Source organism: Kogia breviceps, chromosome 2 (assembly GCF_026419965.1).
Source record: "Kogia breviceps isolate mKogBre1 chromosome 2, mKogBre1 haplotype 1, whole genome shotgun sequence".
Lineage (NCBI taxonomy): Eukaryota > Metazoa > Chordata > Mammalia > Artiodactyla > Physeteridae > Kogia > Kogia breviceps.
In genome coordinates this window covers 7583585-7604357 of record NC_081311.1, presented here as the reverse complement: position 1 = coordinate 7604357, position 20773 = coordinate 7583585, and the positions used below count along the sequence as shown (strand labels likewise).

The 20773-nt window shown below is 52.4% G+C and overlaps 1 protein-coding gene across 5 annotated transcripts in view; it reads left to right on the top strand.

The window, feature by feature from the left end:
* The window catches only part of LHPP (phospholysine phosphohistidine inorganic pyrophosphate phosphatase), a 137006-nt gene that overhangs the window by 33336 nt on the left and 82897 nt on the right, over nt 1–20773 (top strand). For all 5 annotated transcript variants that reach the window (XM_067024394.1, XM_067024395.1, XM_067024396.1 and 2 more), the window contains one exon: nt 13818–13909. In XM_067024394.1, coding sequence (XP_066880495.1) covers nt 13818–13909 — 92 coding nt within the window. The remainder of the gene's footprint in view (nt 1–13817; nt 13910–20773) is intronic.

The window sequence follows — 20773 nt, the reverse complement described above, 5'->3', positions numbered from 1 at the left end:
CCCCGGCTCCCTTTTGTACTCCCTGCAGCTTTTTGAAGAAGCAGCTGGCCTGTCTGTCCTGTAGAGTTTCCCACAGTCGGGATTTTGTTGATTGAGCCTCAGTGGTGTCCTGTCTCATGCTCCCCTGTTCTCCCTGCTTCCTGAATGTTTATTTATTTATTATCATTATTTTTTTTTCTTGTGGTACGCGGGCCTCTCACTGTCGTGGCCTCTCCCGTCGCGGAGCACAGGCTGCGGACGCGCAGGCTCAGTGGCCATGGCTCACGGGCCCAGCCGCTCCGCGGCATGTGGGATCTTCCAGACCGGGGCACGAACCTGTGTCCCCTGCATCGGCAGGCGGACTCTCAACCACTGTGCCACCAGGGAAGCCCTTTTATATTTTATTTATTTATTTATTTATTTATTTTCCTGAATGTTGATAGTTAGATCTAGAAGCTTAGGCAGAATCTGTTTCAGGTTTTTTTTTTTTGTGGTACGCGGGCCTCTCTCTGTTGTGGCCTCACCCGTTGCGGAGCACAGGCTCCGGACGCGCAGGCTCAGCGGCCACGGCTCACGGGCCCAGCCGCTCCGCGGCATGTGGGATCTTCCCGGACCAGGGCACGAACCCATGTCCCCTGCATCGGCAGGTGGATTCTCAACCACTGCGCCACCAGGGAAGCCCTGTTTCAGTTTTTTGATGACTGCTTTCTGGGTGGTGTTGTGGCCTCCCTTAGGAGGTTCAGAATCCAGGTGTCTCCATCTGTGGCGTTAGCAGCCATTGGCGATTGGTGCGTAACCCCATTCATTCAGTAAGGGCTGCAAAATGGTGATATTTGAATTCTGTCATTGCTTCTCCATTTCTTCTCTGGATTACCTCTGTATAGGAAAGTGCCTCACCAACTATGCGTTCCCCTGAAGTACAATTCATATAGGAAGCTACAGACAAATGCCTATTTCTTTCTTATTATTTATGAGTTTTCAGAATCATTGATTCTCTAACACCCTCCCAATACCTTGGAGCTTTAAAACTACATATATCACTATAAATAGACAAACGCATGTTTGACGTGTTTCAGTCCATCGCAGTTATTCGTGTTCATAGTATCTTTGACCAGTGGGAGCCTCTTACAGCTGTCCTCTGAGTCCCGTTGTCCTGACCCCAGAGGTCTGTGAGGTGCTTTACTCCCTGTAATGACAGGATAACACCTGCCTTGCATACTTCCTGTCCTAGGCCTAGAGTCTGCTATCCTTCCAAGGAGCCATGCTTACCTTTAGTGGAAAATAGTATTTAGAAACCATAGTCGGGATATTAACCGTTCTTACTGGTATTGGGTTGGTCATCATTTCCAAGACTTAGTCCACAAGGGTTGAAAAAATATGTATCTTTAAAGATGAAGTGCATAATGAGTTCATACTGAAACTTCTGATCCAGATTTAGGCCTGTGGGTTTTTACTGGATCACCCATCTTGTGTCTGTATTTCCTTTTTTCCATGTCAAAAATCCTGGCTTGTGAGAATACCAACATAATCATTTGTTTTAGCCCATGATACACACAAGAGTCTTGAATCTCAAAAACATTGTGCTGTGTGAGAGAAGCCAGACAGAAAAGAGCGGGTGCCACCACCAGTTCTATCAGTGCCACCAAGGCTGGGTCAGGCTTGTGATTGCCGTGGACTTGACGGTGACACACAGCATCACTGTGACTGCTGATTCCTGAATATGATAAGGCTGATTACTGGTGCTGCTTAAGATTTCTTTTTTCGACAGTTCTTTTTTGGCTTAGAATATATCCCTCTAGAGATTTACAGCCAAAATACTGTTTTTTAAAGCTACCGTTATTCCGCTGGGTAAGTGTGTCACCAACAGGACCCTCCTTGAAGTCACTTTACTTCCAATTTTTAAGGAGTTGGTTTTTCAACATTTAAATTTGTTTCATAGGGCTTCCCTGGTGGCGCAGTGGTTGAGAGTCCGCCTGCCGATGCAGGGGACGCGGGTTCGTGCCCCGGTCCGGGAGGATCCCACATGCCGCGGAGCGGCTGGGCCCGTGAGCCATGGCCTCTGAGCCTGTGCGTCCAGAGCCTGTGCTCCGCAACAGGAGAGGCCACAACGGTGAGAGGCCCGCGTACCACAAAAAAAAAAAAAAAAAATTTGTTTCATAGTTATGTAAAAATTCATGTGGTTCCGAAATTAAATCCACGGAACAAGATACATTCAAGGAAGTCTGGCTCCTGTCCTTTTCCTTCTATTGTCTCCCACCCGTCTCTCATCATAGCCATTTTAATAAATATTATGGCTTATCTTTCCATTTTAAAAATATGACCAACTATGTATACGTTTGTATCCTACTTACAGGGTGAATTTGAGAGAGTAAATTCTTTTTTTTTTTTTTCAAAGACTTTTCTTGACGTGGACCATTTTTTTTTTTTTTTTTTTTTTTTTTTTTGCGGTATGCGGGCCTCTCACTGCTGTGGCCTCTCCCGTTGCGCAGCACAGGCTCCGGACGCGCAGGCCTAGCGGCCACGGCTCACGAGCTTGGTTGCTCCGCGGCATGTGGGATCTTCCCGGACCAGGGCACGAACCCGTGTCTCCTGCATCGGCAGGCGGATTCTCAACCACTGCGCCACCAGGGAAGCCCAACGTGGACCATTTTTAAAGGCTTTATTGAACTTGTTACAGTATTGCTTCTGTTTTATATGTTGGTTTTTGGCCACAAGGCATGTGGGATCTTAGCTCCCCGACCGGGGATCGAACCTGCACTCCCTGCGTTGGAAGGCGAAGTCTTAGCCACTGGACCGCCAGGGAAGTCCCTGAGAGAGTAAATTCTTAAGATCATTTGTCATAGAGTGGGAGGAACGCTACTGTTGTAATCTGAGTTAAAAATCTGAGTATTTAGAATTACGTAAGCACCCTGCAACCCCCTGCCTTCCCCAATCAGCAAAACAGAAAACTGTCACCGCCTAGAAATTAAGACCAGAGGAACTGAATATTAAGACGTTATCTTTGGTTGTCTTTGTACAGTTGACCTTGGTTAATCCCCTCCCCCCTTTTGTTTGTTTATTTGTTTGGTGTTTTCCAGTTACTTTCGCGGTCAGTATCTTTTACATTCTGAATGAGAGACTGCGCTCCCCACACCCCAAAGAGGAGCTGAGGCCCTTCTGGGGGTCAGGTTGATCGGGCTTCTCATTTGGCGGATGCCGGGCCGTGCAGTCTGGGGTGGCGGGTTAGGAGCTTGGATTCCTGGCGTGTCTGCTGAGGCTGGGGTCCCTGTGCTGTCCAGGCATCGCGAGCATCTGTGGCCCTGGGTCGCTAAGGAATTGTTTTCTCTGGCGGCTCTGAGCGCATGTGGCAGAGCTGAATCTTGTTTACTTCCACATTATCATCCTGTCTCTGTCTCCCTTCTTGACACACAGTTGAGTGGCAGTTGCGTGTTCCTAACACCCCATCTCACCGTTTTTCTAAAATGTTAATTTAGAACGTTTTGAAATACTGCTTGAGCCTCAGGATGTGTAGACATTTTAAAGCAGTATTTCAAAATAAGGCCATTTTGAACGAACCGTGTCTTATGCACAAGGTAATAATTCTCTGCTCCTGCTTCTCTCTTTTTAATGAAAAATAGCTTTGAGGGGCTGTCTTGCTGCTGAAGTGCCGGGCTGTGGCAAACCTTAAAATTTTCAAGCTGCTTTAATCAATAACGTTATCACCAGTCATTTCCCTCGATAACTGCTTCTTCCCAGATCCAGACTTGCTTCTTGCTGCCGAGGAGTTTTCCACCTGCACTCAGAATGGATATAACTCCCCAAATCCAATTTCCATTTTAACCTTTCCTCAATAGCCTAGAAATAACAGATTGGTGGAATTACTCTAATAGATTGGAAATTCAAACCTCTTAGCGGTAACCAGGCCCTTTCTAGGATTCAGTAATGCAAAGAATAACATACCTTAAAGGCTACTTCAAGAAATACCTAATTCTCATGGTTTAAGGCTTCTGAATCAGTGGGTGGTTCTATAGCTTCATACTAAAGCCCAAATGATGTGAAGGTTTTGGCAGTTTTCCATAATCGTAAGAAATTCCATCAGTTGCAAATTGTGCAGGTTTAGTGGAAATTGGGTCTGTTCAGACCAGAGTGCTTAGTCAGCACCAGAAGCCAGTGTGCACGCAGCCTGGAAGCTGGGGGTGCCCATTTCACAGATGAGGAACCTGAGGCTTGGAGAGGAAGGACCTTGAATCCTTTGAGCACTTGTCCTGGGCACACCCAGGGTCTGTCACATACCCATTTACTTCGTGAAACCCTTACTCCAATCCACTGTCGTAGGTACCTTCGTTCCCATCTTAAGGTTAAGGTTAAGGATTTCTCAGCCTCGGCACTACTGACATTTGGGGGTCAGATCATTACTTGTGGTGGGGGGTACTGCCCTCCTCCCCCAGCTGTGAAACCACAGATGTCCCCAGACGTTGCCAAATGTCCCAGGGGAGCAAAATCGCCCCCCGGTTGAGAACCAGGGCACTGAGGAGTAGTCACAGGAAAGTCTACTGTGGAAGCCAGGATTACTCTGCCGCCGTGGAGTGAGGCCAGGACCCAGGCCCCTCCGGGTCTGCAGCTCCCTAGTTCTCAAGGAGGGGCCAGCGACACAGCAGAATGCTTCGGTTAGAAAAGGCATAGTTAGCAGTGCAATATCATTTTCTGTTGTGAAAAACACTAAAATCTGTCTTGTTGGCAGAATATAGAAAGTAAAGTTAAGCAAGATCTTGGGTGGTGAAGGTGAGGACTCTCAGGACAGCCTATCAAAAAAGGGGGCGAGGTTTGTGGGTCTATCCAAAGAGGGCCGGGCATAAAACGTGGACTTTACCCCATCGTTTTGCTCCTTGGTTCTCAGGGCATTAATTCTAGCTACGGGGTTATGGGGACAGTCTGTACCCTTGGTGGGGAGGCCTTGGGGGTGGGGAGTGAACGTCTGCGTGGGGACCTCCTGCCCCTCAGGTCTGTGCGTGGCAGGCCCATCTTCTCCGCTCCGTGGGCTGGGCCCTCCGCCGGCCCATCTCCCCCACGAGCGGTGTGCATGGTCTTCGGGTGTCAGCTCAGGGACCACTTGCTGGGACGGTGTGAGCCCCGGGAGAGAGAGGGCCAGAGCGGTGCCTCATCCAGCCACGGGCGGGGGTTTCCAGGAAATGCCAGCTCTGGGGCTGCCTTGTGCCCCGTCTCGGTCATAAGGGAGCTTTAGAGCCTCATGTCTTAGTTTTCCCTAAGATATTTCCTCCCCTAAAGCCTTTTTAGTGGATTTTATTTTCTTCTCCTCAAGACACAATTTTTTTTTTTTTTTTTGCGTTACGCGGGCCTCTCACTGTTGTGGCCTCTCCCGTTGCGGAGCACAGGCTCCAGACGCGCAGGCCCAGCGACCATGGCTCACGGGCCCAGCCGCTCCGCGGCACGTGGGATCTTCCCGGGCCGGGGCACGAACCCGCGTCCCCTGCATCGGCAGGCGGACTCACAACCACTGCGCCGCCAGGGAAGCCCAAGACACAATTTTTTAATCTGATTGTGAAGTAGCTCATGTTTGTTAAGGGGATGAATAAAGTTCAGAAAGTACAAGGGAAAAAAACGTTCATCCTTCCACTAATCTGCAATAACACAAATCATGCTTAACCCTTCCAATTTTTTGGTGTCTATATATACTTTTTTTCTTTTGGCTGCACTGCTCGACTTGCGGGATCTTAGTTCCCTGACCAGGGATTGAACCCAGGCCCAGTAGTGAAAGCGCCAAGTCCTAACCACTGGACCGCCAGGGAATTCCTGTATATGTACATTTTAAAAGAAAATTATTTATTTATTTGGCCGTGCTGGCCGCGCTGGGCCTTAGTCGCTGCACGAGGGATCTTCGTTTCTGCGTGCGGGGTCTTTAGTTGTGGCCTGCAGGATCTTTTTAGCTGTGGCATGCAGGCTCTTTGTTGCGGCATGTGGGATCTAGTTCCCTGACCAGGGACCATACCCGAGCCCCCAACCCTGGGAGCACGGAGTCTTATCCACTGGATCACCAGGGGAGTCCCTGTGTATATACATTTTTAACACAAAATTGGATAATCCCGTATCTGCTATGTGAAACCCAATTCCCATTCCCCTCCCCCCCGCCCTGGCTTAATATTGGGAACAGTTTCCTTTGTGCGAATTCAAGCACCTCCACAAAGTAATTTTTGTGGCTACAGAGCATTCTGTCATAGGCGCCACCGTAATGTTCTTTAGCCGAGGCTACCTTCCATCCCCTTGCTACCGTAACGTGCTTCCCCGGTCCCCCGTTGTTGGACATTTAGATTACTTCCGATTTCCCTCTTGTACATTAACCCTAGCGAACACCCTTGTATGTATATGTCCTTTTGCATATTTTAAATTATTTTCTTAGAAATCCTAGAGGTACAGCTGTCAGGCCACGATGCACAGTGTTTGTTTCTATTTCAGAAACACGGTATCAGTTCAGCTTCCTTACCGGCTGTATACGCTAGTGCTCATTTTCCAACATCCTCACCAACACCATTGTTTCTAACTTTTTATAAAATAGTCTCCTCGAGTTTTGCTGTGTTGGTATTATTCCTTACGAATGTGTCAGACGGTGGGGGAGGTTCCTTAGTGACGAGCCCGCTCTGGGTGTCGGAGGGGCCCGGTGGCTCTGAGCCTGCAGGCTGCGGGTCTAGGGCTCTTCCCAATGCTACGTGTCATCTCGAGGCCTCTCCAGGTGGAGGTGTCTGTCCCTCGGGGCTGAAGTGCAGGCCAAGCCCACTGCTCCTTCACCACCAGCCCTGCTGTTCGTTGCCCCATGGGGGCAGAAGTGCTCCTCCTGGCAGAGCCCTGGGAATAATCAGCAGTTTCGTGAAACGTGGGCTTTCTTGGGAAAGCTCTTTGGCGTTGGAAGTTGTGTTCCAGACGTCGCCACCTGTTGGAATGGGTTTCTGCCCCTGGCACCCAGGATGGCGAAGAGGAGACCGTGGCGGGCAGACGAGTATTTAAGAGGGGTGAACGAATCTGCATTTTGAACCCAAGCCAGATAAACCTGCCTAAAGGGCTCTGGTGCCGCCTCTGGCTCTTGGATCTCTGTTCTGTGGGCGTCCGACCTCTTGGTGTGCATCTCCAGCTTCCCTGAACCGTATTGCAGCCAGAAAGGAAGTGCAACCCAGACCTGACAGGTAGGGTTTTTTTATTTCCCCTGACAGCGCACCTCTTGACCTCTATCTTCTTGCCAGCGATTTTTTAAATCCTAAATGATTTGGCAATAATTGCTCCTTCTTGCGCGGTTATTGCCCTTCACCGATAGTAAATCTGTGAAATCCCCAGAGGCTGGAAGGCGTTTTGGTATGCGGAGCCCCCAGGCTGGCGCGGACAGGCCTCACTGCGCCGGGCGGCAGCGCACCCGCTGAGTGCCCGCCTCCTGCCCCTGCCCTCACACACGGCTCTGGGCTCTGCCTGGGCTTTTGGCCAGTGGCTTATCATGCAGAACCACAGCTGCTGCTCCTGGTGTTCTTCCTCCAATGGCCCAGATTCCTCTGGTTCCACTTCCATGGGCCACACCAAAAAAAAGTCCTTGCCCAGGCAGACCCAGGAGTCTCTGTTCTGGGGGGGGGGGAATTTCTGCTTCATGCACAAGTGTGCATATGCACAAAATTTTATTTTCCCCGGAGCGTGGAAGATGCCAGGCATGACGTTTAGTCATAGGGAGACCGTTTCATTTCCAAGGAACCTTCTAGCAAGGTGGCCCCCGGAACCGCTGGCAGCAACGGACAGGGTCCTAAGCTGGAATGCTGTGGATGTTTAGAGGCTGACCTAACAGTGTGAGGACAACTCTTTGAGAAGGGCAAAGTAGGATCTCACACTGGGGCTTGTGGCCGGCCCGGCTGCCTAAGCCAGGTGCCCACCTGCCCCAGCCCTCCCCTCCCAGGTGAGCTGTGTGGTTGCCCAGGTGACCCTGGCTTTGCAGATACCCTTAGACTCACGCGTGTGTGCAGCGGTCTCATGGCGGGTCCCACTTCAAGGAACATGCGTCGCCACTGGCTCTTTCTTCTTGGGTGATTGATGATCTCCACACACCTGCATGGAAGCTTGTAGACACGAAAATTAAACCCATTTGGATTTGGCAGTGTTTTCCCCAGCATCACTCATTCTAGGGAAAAAAAATTCCAATTTTACCATATCTGGGTACTTGCCCCTGGCACTATTATTTACTTAATGTTTCTTTAAATTGATTCATTTTATAAACTAAAATGTATTTTAAAAGAAACTTTCGATCCCTACTATAAATGGAAGACCAGATCACTCACCATAAATAGATTACTCTAAAAATAAATACAAACGATTGCATTAAAAATGATGTCTGTCCTTATATACACTACCAAATGTAAAATAGCTAGTTAGAAGCAGCTATATCGCACAGGGAGATCAGCTCGGTGCTTTGTGACCACCTAGAGGGGACGGATAGGGAGGGTGGGAGGGAGAAGCAAGAGGGAGGGGATATGAGGATATATGTATATATATATAGCTGATTCACTTGGTTATACAGCAGAAACTAACACAACATTGTAAAGCAATTATACTCCGATAAAGATGTTAAAAAAAAATGTATGTCCTGTTCTACCTAAAATCAAATAACATATCACCAGTATGCATAACACACATTGGGAAACATGGGTTTAGGTGGAGGAAAGACCAGAGGAAATTAGTGAGAAGTATGAAGTATGAAGTTTAGAATATTTAGAATATTTAGAATATTCACTGGGACAAAGTGCAGTTTATTTCAGGTACCGCACATGTCTCTCAGGGGCAGTGGCTCCCAGCAGTCGGCAGAATTCTCAGCCCTGGTGGTCATCAGCCACCTGCTCAAGCTCCCCCAGGGGCCAGTGTCCCCCAGTAGCTTCTCTGACAGAGGCTTCTCTGGCCTCTGCCAGAACATGATTCAGTGACAGGGGCCTGGTACCTCTGAGGCAGCCCATGCTGATTGTTAGAAAAGCCTCGTGTCTACCTGAAACTACCTCCCTGGCATCTGGGGCCGCACCAGTTCAGTCTTTGTCCTTGTCCTCAAGCTCCTCATGATTTCTCGTTATTTGAAGTCCCGTTTGGGAGATGTTTCTGAGGACATGTGCTTCAGGCTTAACGGCTTTGCTTTTGGGAATTCATTGTGTGGCCTGCCCTGGTAGCTTAGCACACATGTGGTGTCTTCTTCAGGGAAGGTTCTCACCCCTTCCCCTATACCCCCTAACCTGGTTGACCCGTCTTGCTCTTCAGATCCAAGCTCAAGACCTCACCTCCTCCAGGAAGGCTTCCCTGACCACCACCAGCCCCCCAAGGTTAGGCCAGACAGCCTCCTGCACTTTTCCTCCCTGTGCTTTATCACAGGTCCTGGCTCTGTGTTTGTGAAATTACCTCGTGAACCTCTGTCTTCTGCCTTCCACTGGGAGCTTCACAAAGGTGGAGACTGTGTTTCTGACTCACCGTGTCCCCACTGCCTGGCCTATAGAGAACCTGATACAAAGGAGCTGAGGCACTGGAGCCCTGTCGTAAAGACTGTGGACTGTCTCCAATAGGGTTAGATTAGGAGTTTCCTCAACAGAACATTTCCTCATGTTTTTTCCTTTTAAACATGTATAGATAACTTATTACATCCAGGCACTGTCCTGGATGCTTGACTTATGTGATTTTGTTTAAACACCACGCCAATTGTACCCATTTTACAGACTTAAGTGGATCACAGGGCGAGCAAACAGCAGAGCTGGGATTCAGGCCCAGTTGCTGTGGCCCCGTCTGCGACTTGAGCTCAGTCTGTCCATTCTGCTGCTCGCATAGGGCCTGCCTCCGATTCACTGCCCCCCACCCCTCCCACTCCGAGCTGGAAGGCCAATTCCATCTGGGCTCCTCTCTTCACAGGCAGAGTCCAGATCAGTGCGTAAGGGTCCCCTGGTTTGCAAATGCTTCACAGTCATCACTTAAAAAACAAAAATTCATTCATTCAGTTTTGGCTGCGTGGGGTCTGTTGCTGCAACGGGCTTTCTCTAATTGTGGCGAGGGGTCTTTGTTGCTGCACGTGGGCTTCTTATTGCGATGGCTTCTCTTGTGGGAGCACGCGCTCTAGGCGTGTGGGCTACGGTAGTTGGGGCACGTGGGCAGTAGAGCGCAGGCTCACTAGTTGTGGTGCACGGGCTTAGTTGCTCTGTGGCATGTGGGATCTTCCCGGACCAGGGATCGAACCCGTGTCCCCTGCATTGGCAGGCAGGTTCTTAACCACTGTGCTACCCGGGAAGTCCATGGCACCATTTTTAGTTTTCTTGGTTTCGGTTTATGTATTTATTCATTGGTTAGCCCTGCCTAGCATCTGAATTCCAGAGGAAAGTTGTGGAATAACTGTCAGTTTCAAACCTTCTATCCCGTCAACATCAGGACACTCACCCTGCTACAGGAGCCCGGTTTGTCAGGCCTGTCTGACCTCCACCAAGGACATTTCTGATCGGACTCGGGAGTGTATCTGGAATACATTTGGTGTCTGAGCATTAGACTTTTCTTCCGCTAGCAGGATCGTTTCCTGAAAATATTTTGAAGCTTTTAATCAGTGTGGCAGTTGAGTCAGGGAGGCTGCTCCTTTTTTCTTAAAAAAAGCACATTTAGGGCTTCCCTGGTGGCGCAGTGGTTGGGAGTCCGCCTGCCGATGCAGGGGACACGGGTTCGTGCCCCAGTCCGGGAAGATCCCACGTGCCGCGGAGTGGCTGGGCCCGTGAGCCATGGCCGCTGCGCCTGCGCGTCTGGAGCCTGTGCTCCGCGATGGGAGAGGCCGCGGCAGGGAGAGGCCTGCGTAACGCGAAAAAAAAAAAGAAACAAAAGCACATTTATTTATGTAAAGATTATGAATCAGTTTAAACAGTAATATTAATACAGGTTGATATGTCGAATGGGCACCCACTGGTGACCAAAGTTTCAGCAACACGGATGTGGACTATGCCACCCACCCCCGCTCTTTTGGTTGGTATCCACCGAGCAGTTCTATTGGCTGGACCTCCTAAGTAGCTCCAGACGTGCACAGCCATGCCTTATTTCAGAGCACTGATTCACTCAGCAAACTTATTGTTGGTCCTCAGCTGAGCTCCAGGATCAGCACGGAGCCTCCCCTCAAGGAACTCACACATTTTTGGAGGCGAGAGAGAAACGAAGGGACCATTATAACACAGGAGGTGCGTGCAATGCAAGGGGGTAATCACAGAATGTTTTGGGGAGCCCCCAAACCCAGCCGGGGGTTGAAAGGTGGTGGTCACCTGGGCTGAGTCCAGAAAGACTGTTAGGAGGTGGCCAGTAGAACAGAGGGAAGCGGGCGGAAAGGCCACCTGTGCCCGTGGGCACCCTTTCCGGTGCTGTCCATTCCGTTTCTGTAGATCCCTATTTTTTTTTTTTTTTTTGGCGGTACGCGGGCCTCTCACTGTTGTGGCCTCTCCCGTTGCGGAGCACAGGCTTCGGACGCGCAGGCTCAGAGGCCATGGCTCAGGGGCCCAGCCGCTCCGCGGCATGTGGGATCCTCCCGGACCGGGGCATGAACCCGTGTCCCCTGCATCGGCAGGCGGACTCCCAACCACTGCGCCACCAAGGGAAGCCCCCTATTTCTATTTAAGTACCATTTTCCTTTTGCCTAAAGAACTTCCTTTTACATTTCTTGTGTGTGGATCTGTTGGTGATGAAGTCTTTTAGCTTCAGATATCTGGAAATGTCTTTATTTCACCTTTGCTCTGAAAGATAATTTTGCTGCGTATAGAATCCTAGGTAAGCATTTCCCCCCTTTTCAGTACTTTAAAGACGGTGCTCCACAAAGGTGGTGTTCCACTGTTTTCTCATTTGCATGTTTCAACAAGCAATCTGATGTCTCATCTTGGTTTCTCTCTGTACGTGTCTTTTTTTTTCCCTCCAGTCGTTTTTAAGATTTTCTCCGTGTCACTGACTTTGAGCGATTTGATTATGTTGTGCCTTGATATAGTTTTCTTCATGTTTCTTTTGCTTGGTATTGATTGGGATCTCGGAGCTGTGGGTTTATCATTTTTGTTGAGTTTGGAAATTTTTCAGCCATTATTTCTTCAAATATTGTTTCTGTCTCCCCCTCTCTCATCTTGCTTCCAAGGACTCCAGTTACACCAGGCTGTTTGAAGTTTTGTCATAGCTCACCGTTTCTCTGTTCATTTTTTTAAAATTATTTTTTCTCCCTGTGTTTCATTTTGGATAGTTTCTATTGCTGTGTCTTCAAGTTCATAAATCTTTTTTTCTCGTTGTCTAATCTGGATTTAATCTCATCCAGTGTTCGGTTTTGTTGTTTTTTTCAGCCCAGACATTGTAGTTTTCATCTCTAGAAGCTTGATTTGGATCTTTTCTTTTACCTTCCATGTCTCTCTACTTAACTTTGGGAACACGTGGAACACAGTTACAGTAATTGATTTAATGCCCTTGTCCGCTAATTCTCACATCTGTGTCAGTTCCAGGTCTGTTTTGGTTGATTTTCCTCTTCACTGTGTGTGATATTTGTCGTCTTTGCATGTCTGATTATTTTTTTAATTGGATGCCAGACGTTGTGAATTTTACCTTTCGTGAGTGCTAGATATTTTTATACGGCAATAAATATTTTTGTGCTTTGTTCTGGGATGCAGTTAAATCACCGGGAAACAATTTGATCCTTCCAGATCTTGCTTTGAAGGTTTGGGAGGCAGCACTAGAGCAGGGTTTAATCTAGGGCTAATTATTCCTCACTGCGGAGGCAAGTTGCTTCTGAGAATGCTACTCAGTGCCCTGTGAATTCTGAGATTTTCCAGTCTGGCTGGTGGGAACAGACACTACACCCAACCCTGTGCGAGGTCGCGGCACTGTTTTAATTTTTGGTGTGATTCTTTCCCTGGCCTCGGGTGGTTTCCTCACTTGCCTGTGCTCACTAGCAGTCTACCCAACACTGCATCATTCGGGGGGCCTCCGCAGACCTGCACAGTTCTCCGGGTAGCCCTCTCTTCTCAGATGCCCTGCCTTAGTCTCCCAGCTCTTAGCTCCGTGTCCTCAATTCAGGGCGTCTGGGCTCCACCTGGTTCTTCCTCTCTGTGCTCGCGGTCTGGAAACTCGAAGGCAGTAAGCTGCGGCGTTTGTAGGATCCATGTCATTGGTTTCCTATGTCTCAGGAATCCTCCTTCATTGCCTGATGTCCAGTGTCTTGAAAACTGTTATTGCATTTGGTATGTCTGGTTTTCTAGTTGTTTCAGGTGGGAGGGGCTCCTTTTGGAGATGATATCCAGGCTGTGAGCATTTTGTGTGCGTGTGTGTGTGTGTGTTAGAGTGTGCATTTTTGTTTGCTCTTTTTTCTTTTTGGTTTTTTTTGTTGTTGTTGTTGCTTTTTATAGGTAGTAAATTCAGCACGGAAAGCAAAACCTAAACTTGGGCTACAAAGATTTGCCAGAAATTTACTTAGTTTTTACAGAACCAACGGTTGGCAAAATAACCTGGTTACAGAGTATTTAGCTGAAGGTAAAATTCAGCCTGTGTTCGACTAGAGGTGAGAGAGCGTCAGCCTCCCCGTGTGTCCTTGTGGCACTATATCACTTTGATACCCGCTGGTTGATTTTAAATTGCCCAAATATGCACCATTCAGAGCCGCGGCCCATGATGGACAGTGGCGGTGGGAGATATATTCAAGTTCATTGACTTTTAGTCAATGTGATGACGACATTACCTCGTTTACTTTGTATGGTGGTGGTTTTAAGCGTCAAGAGGTTTATTATGTCAAAAAAGATGAGGGAGCACAGGAAGAAAACTGCCTTGACATCCCTTCTGAGTGCCTTTCCCTCACTGCACGACAGGCCGTCATGATCGGGGACGACATCGTGGGTGACGTCAGCGGTGCCCAGCGGTGTGGGATGAGGGCGCTGCAGGTGCGGACCGGGAAGTTCAGGTGAGTGCCCCGCGCCAGCCTGTCCGCCAGCTGCCTGCCTGCCTCGTGGATTCCTGGGGTGACCAGGTTTTCATTCGTTTTCTTCTCCAAAATAAAGGGGGTTACTTGTTCCCAAATGGAAGAGCAGTACGTAGGCATCGGATGACTTTTTTGTAACTGTCCCCGAAGGACGGGCCCGGAGGCCTTTTTGTAGCCGAGAGAGTGGTAGATAAAAAGGGTCTGAGTTTCAGAACTGAGACTGGAATAGGGTGTAGTGCGGAGACAGCCAGTGGAAGGCTCTGGCCCGCCGTGGAGCCCGCTGCCCTCAGAGAGCCGGCCTGAACTTGGGCCGCGCTCCTCTCCTCGACGTGGCTGACGCTCCACTGTGCTCGGAGGGCCCAGCTCCTGGGCTCCCAGCATCTCTGGTCACCTTCTCCCTCCTTCTCCTCCACCGTATCCATCTCTCATCTAGAGATGGCAGGTCCGTGGTCAGGGACACTTTGGAGTTGACCCTCTGTCTCCAGAGTGTTTTCTTTGCTGGGTCAGAAGTCAGCCTAGCCTCGGCCAGGTTGCTGGTGGGCACCTGTCGGGGGCATGTGGATGTGCCCTGCGGTGTCTGGGCCTGGCTTGCTTAGCCTTTGAGAGTATCTCAGACATCACAGTGTTGTTTTGGCTTGTTCTAGATGGTTTTGATTGTGGCCGTTCAGAGAAAGTACCATTTCGTGTATGCTGGAGAGACTTAGTTAAAACATGGTTACCCCTGGGGTACTTGGATGTCGGGGGGAGGGATGGATTACCTCAGTCCTGGGTGCTCGGCTTAGACGGGGGCAGAAGGATAGATGAGAGGGCCTGACCCTCACTCCGAGGGCCCGTTCCTGTGTGGGAGACACACGCGGCCTTTGGATTTGGGTCACGTAGGTGGACACAAGGTGAGTGAGGAAGTCTCAGTACCCCTAAGGTCCAGGGCCAGAAAGTCCCTTCCATCCACCTCTTGGGCCTCCCAGGGTGCCAGAGGCCACCTTGGAGCCCCCAGCACACCTGAAGTAGGGACCTCCTTTCTTCCTCAGGTCCTCAAACGAGGGTTTCCTGGGTTTCCGGGGCTCTCTCCGGCCTAAGGGAGTGAGGGAGACCCCACTCGAAACCTCATCGGCATTCTCTCCCGGAGGCCAGCCTGGGAACCCGAGGTACCCAGCGCCCGCTTCCCCCGAAGCTGCTGAGCCGTGGGACTTGGTGCGCTTTGGTTGACGCTGTGCCGCGCGGTGCCGCCCCTCAGTAGCCAGCCTAGCTCGGGGAGCACCTTTGACCCACGAGCACAGGAGCAGCACCTCCTTGCTGAGAGCACGGCGCGGAGGCCCAGAAGGAGGCGAAGAGCGAGAGCCATAGAGTTGTTTGCACTGGGCGGCCGCCTCTGGTTTCTTAGGGAGGAAGACATGTCTGTCTCGATTAAATGTAGCCACAGTTGGGGTCTTTCTGGCCCAGCCTAAGCCATGCCCCTATAAACCGAGAAGGTACCGCCCCTGCCCCAGGCCCCAAGCGTGCCACTAGGTCTCCGGGTCACTGACGAAGGTCCGCACACACAGTCGGGAAGCCCTCGAATGGGCAGGTGGGCGTGCGGGCGGCTGTGTCCTACCTTACACCACCGGGGGTGGCACTTTTCTGAGCCCCCCATCACCCCGTCGCCCAGAGAGACAAACCCCATCAACAGCTGGCCAGATCATTCCAGACTGCCTTCTCTGCGTAGATAATATGTGGATAATATTTTGTTCTTTTCTCTTTATAAAAACGGTATTATATTATTTCACAACCTGCCCTTTTCTTGAACAATGTTTTGTGGCATCGCCCCATGACCGTTCTTCATAACTTTAAATTGCTGAGGAAATGCTGTAGGTAAGAACTGTTTAGCGCGTGGTGCGCAGGGAGCCCTCGGCAACGGGGAGGTGCCGTTGGTGATGTTTGTTGCTTCCCGGCACAGCCCCACCTGGCTCTGCATGGAGAGGGTGGGGCTTAGTGTGTCTTTTCTTGGAGGTATTTAAGATTTCAGACCTTTTGATTTGTTTGTTGTGAGGTTGTAAATCTGCCTTTGTTAGCAGGCAGGGCGGAGGGAGAAGGGCCTGGGTGCGCGTCAGGCGTCAGGTGGTGATGGAGCCGCCCGAGGGGGAGGCCGCATGGCGGGACAGGAGGCTGGGCTCCGTGCCGTCAAAGCAGGGAGAGGACCTCTCTGCCCCTGGCTGATCTCTAGAGCCTCACTGTCTGATGCGGAAGCCACGAGCCGAAGATGACTGGGGAGCACTTGAAATGTGGCTCTTCCAAATTGAGACGTGTTAAAAGTGCACGTACACAAGAGTTCAGACCTAGTGGGAGAAAAAGCATGTGCCAGACTCATTCATAGTATCTTACACTGATTGCTCGTTGCAATCCTGATGCCTTATGTTAATTTCACCTGCTTATTCTTACTTTTGTTAATGTGGCCACTGGAAAGTCCTAGCTTGCCTCCACGGCTCGCATCCATTGGCGCCTAGCGCATTTCTGGTGGACCGCGGGGCCCCTGCACCGCCCCCTTCTTCTCCCTGCAGATGGCAGTCTCGGTGCACGAGATCTCCATGGCACCTCGCGTGGTGCTCTCTGTAGACGTAGCCGGCTCGGGGCCAGTGAACAGCCTTGGTACCTTGGCACCCTGGTGACTGGGCCAGCGTCACCTGGCCGCACCCAGCTCCTCCCTCTGGGGCTGCCCTGCCTGCCCCTGTAGCTCTCCACCCCTCTGGCCACCTCTGTGAGCCGGCGGCACTAGGTTTGAAGGTCACTGTGGCCCATGTCTGCACCAGACGCGAGCCGGGCAGGGGCAGGGTCTGCGTCCTTACTGTGCTGGGCCTCCCTCTGAGTGGCCCTGAGTGGCCTCACGGGAGCCAAGGGCCACTGGATGGGTGAGCAGGGCATCAGCCCTGTGTACCGTGTCCCCTGTTGGTGGCCTTGGGCCAGTCCTGACTGAATTGGGGGAGTGAGGCGGGTAGAGGATGGCCTTGTCACCGGGCACAGGTGGCAGAGAGCCGTGCGGTGAGGGAGCTTGGCGCTCATACCTGGCCACGTGGCTTCTCCACTGGCTTGAGGCCAAGGGCCGGATGGAGAGGCTGAGCCAAGTGAAACCCGGGTGTCCTGCCCGTCCTGGCACTGGAAAGGGAGGGAGGCTGGAGGGGGCCGCACAGGGCCTCTGGACAGCCCCGCTACAGGTGCCCCTCAGGCCAGCGTCTTCTAGTTGTGCGCACACACACACACTCACGAGGTTGTCTGATCTGAGGCCATGGCATTGCTGGGGGTGTGGGATTTGGATTTTCCCGTGGCTGTGAGATCTCCCTGTGACCTTCCATGCCTTCATTCCCCTCGCTTCTTTCTACTTTTTTTAAAAATTTTAATTAATTAATTAATTTTCGTCTGCGTTGGGTCTTTCTGCTGTGCCCGGGCTGTCTCTAGTTGTGGCAAGCGGGGGCTACTCTTGGTTACAGTGCGCAGGCTTCTCATTGCGGTGGCTTCTCTCGTTGCGGAGCACGGGCTCTAGATGCGCGGGCTTCAGTAGTTGTGGCACACGGGCTTAGCTGTTCCGCGGCATGTGGGATCTTCCCGCACCAGGGCTCGAACCCGTGTTCCCTGCATTGGCAGGTGGATTCTTAACCACTGCGCCACCAGGGAAGCCTGCTTCTTTCTACTTTTGTCAGAAAATGGCCCAAAGAAACAAGTGTGAAGTCTCAGAGTGGGGAGAGGTCACAGCGGCTCCTGAGCTTTGGAAGGAGGGCTTCACAGGGCCTGCCCCACCAGGACCAGCAGGAGGCTCAGACCCCTTGCAGGAAGGAGGCTGGATCCCTTCCAGCAACCCCAGTGTTTGGAGCCAGAGAGGCTCCCGAGGCAGACAGCTTGCAAACACACACCTGCCCAGCCGGGCAGCCGAGCTGTAGACAGAGCCTCTCATACAAGGCTTTCTTTTCATACCTGCTCCACTTGAACGTCCAGCCCAGCCAAGGTGTGGCCCTCACCTGGCTGGTAGGTAAAGGCCTTTCGGGCGTTTCCCCCACCTGCCCCTTCCTGGCATGTCTCATGCACCGGGCCTGCTAGCAGAACCTTCCAGCCTGAGGCCAGGAGGCTGCTGTCCCTCCAGTCTCCTCAGGACGCCATCCTGACCCCACAGGGCCCTGTGACCATCGCTGGCACATCCTCACGGTCCCAGTGAGTCCCGGAGACCCGGAGGGTTCTGGCTGCCCCACTGCCAGAGGCCTTTCCCGTTGAGATGGCTGCAGCCTTGCCCAAGGGCACCTAGCGAGGTTAGGCAGAGGCTGGCCTGCAGCCTGGCTGCTCTTAGCCCAGGTGGGTGCTCTGCCACCGTTTTCCTACTGGGAACATCCAGCCCTTGGGGGTCAGCTTCTGAGGAGCTGCAGGGGTCACGGTCCCAGGCTCACTTCAGGGCACAGGCAGGGCTCGGTGTCTGAATAATGGGGGGCTCGTCTGGGAGGACTGCTGTCCCCACCCCCAGGCACCACAGCCCCCCTCCTTCTCTCCTAAGGACAGGCCTCATCTTCCATGGGGGCTGGGGCCAGGCCCCGTGTACCCCCATTCTGGCAAATTCAGGTGAGGGACGTTCCTCTCAGGAGCCAGATGCCCTGCCTGTCCCCAGTGGAGGAGGAAGCTGTCAGGACATCTCACTGTCCCTTCATACCTCCTTGTATCCCCACCTGACCCTCCTCCTGGAGACATGCCAGAAGCGGAGCGAGGACACCCTGAATGCCTCCCCCGTCACCCTGTCCTCCGTTCCACTCTGCAAAGCACAGCTGGCGCCTGGTTCTCAAGCACGGTGGCAGGTGTCACTGCCCAAGGCCCACGCTGGTGGCGCCGTGTAAATAATCCGGCTACGTGGAGCCTGCTTTGGGTATTCTCTTATTTGGTATTTACTCACGGGTGGGAGGTGTTTTACGAGTCCAGAACGTTCCTGACAAGCGGTTTGCCGTTTTGGACTCACGGGGGAGAGCTCCCTGGGCCTGGATCCCAGGTGTCCCTGGGCTGGGACTGGAAACTCCGCCCGCACAGAAGCTGAGCGGGGGTCGGGGTGCCCGTGGTCACTGTCTACCCAGCAGCGGGGCTGGCGGATCTGAGATTCCAGCACTCTGCACAAGGCTGAAGGATGCGGGGTACAGAGAATTTGAGGGTGGAACTACCCAGAGCCCGACAGGGCTGCACTCCTGACACAGCTGCCGCCAAAGCACGGCCCTTGACCCCGTCTCTCGTCACTTTGCAGCTGGTGACTTCAAAGAGTTTCCTTAAGAGGAGGCTCTGGTTTCCCTTCGGAAGGAAATGGGTTTTGCTTCTAGTGCCAGGTGGTATTGGAGGGAAGTGAGTGATCCTGGGTGTTAATTTTTCAGCAGTCACAGTCGTCACCGTGAGGCTATTGCTGGCCGGGGTTGTGGGTGGTAGCCCTCCGTCCCTGTGTCCCGCCAAGGAGCACTGCCATGTGTGCACCAGGAGGGACCTCCTGCCCTCGCAGATGAACACTCCCGAGCCTCAGGCCTCTGGAAGACGCTCCCGGCTGGGAAGGAGGCTCCACGTAGCTTCAGGTGGGGCTGCAGGCCGAGCACAGAAACAGGAGATGGTCAGCTACTGCCTGGCTGCAGCCCGCCCAGCTGGGGAGAACGGCTTAATGCTGGGCTTGGGGGCTCCCCCCTGGGTCCCTCGGACCCCAGTCCTGGCTGCCAGTTGCGGGGGGTGGGGGGGCTCCGGGAACCAATCTTCGGGGAAATGGACTGTGGAACGTTGGTGGGCCCGCAGCCCAGCAGGCAGCCTCGGTCTTGCACGGGGATAGAGGTTGTGGGAGGCACCCCTGGGCTTTGAGAGGTGCCTCAGCTCACCGGGAGTCACACAGTGAAGGGAGGCACACCCGGATTGGAGCCGATATGCCTTCTTTGGTTTTTTTCTGGTAACTGCTTTATTGAGAGAGAACTCGTATGTCGTACAATTCAGTAGTTTTTCAAATATTCACAGAGCTGTGCAGCCGTCACCACAGTTGGGTAGACACCACTCCACCATTCTGAACCCTTTAGCCATCCTTCCCAAATCCCCTGCATCCTAGGGCTTTGGGGGGACAATGTCAGCCCCCAGAGGTTCAGTCTGCCTAGACCCTGGGCCCTGTGGGAGACTGAGGAGGGACCCCCGGGGGCCTGGGGTGGGAGGGCATTGGGCAGGCAGAGGTAGGCACCGGTGGCGGGGTCAGTGGCGGGTCAGGGTGGGATTGGCAGGGCCAGACCCGTCCGTCTCCCCATCCCCTGCCACCCACCGCCTTCCTGGGTTGAGTCCACTTCCTCTGCACTGGTTTGGTTTCCCTGCCCTCTGATTGGCTGCTCGCTGGGGGACAGAACTAGTAGCACTTCCTGGTACCCGACTCTCATTATCCCTGTTGGTCCCTGACCAAGGCTGCTTCATGCCCGGGGCAAGAGGGGAAAGGTTTCCAAACTGTATACAGCCCTGCTGGACTCCTTGCCCTGCTTGGAGAAACCAGCCGGCTGAGGCGGGGGGCTCCAGGCTGAAGGGGGCATCCCAGGTGGAGGCCAGGAGGTGGCTGCAGAGTGAGGCCACGAGGCCTGGTGGGGGGCCCAGTTAGGGCCCCGTCAGCAGCCTCCTGGCCCGAGGAACTTGCTTCCTAGGAACCTGCAGGTAGCTCGGGGTGTCCTGGACGGCTCCCGAGGTGGACGGGGATGGAGGGAGGCCCAGCAGGTTCTCTAGTCCCCCTGAGCCCAGCTAGTACGTTCCAGGAGCCCCTCAACAAACTTCGGGAGGTGTGTGCTCTGGACCTCCCACTCGCACTTGCTCCTCAACCGCGTGACACCCCGAGAAGGAGGCCGGGGTCACGGTTCC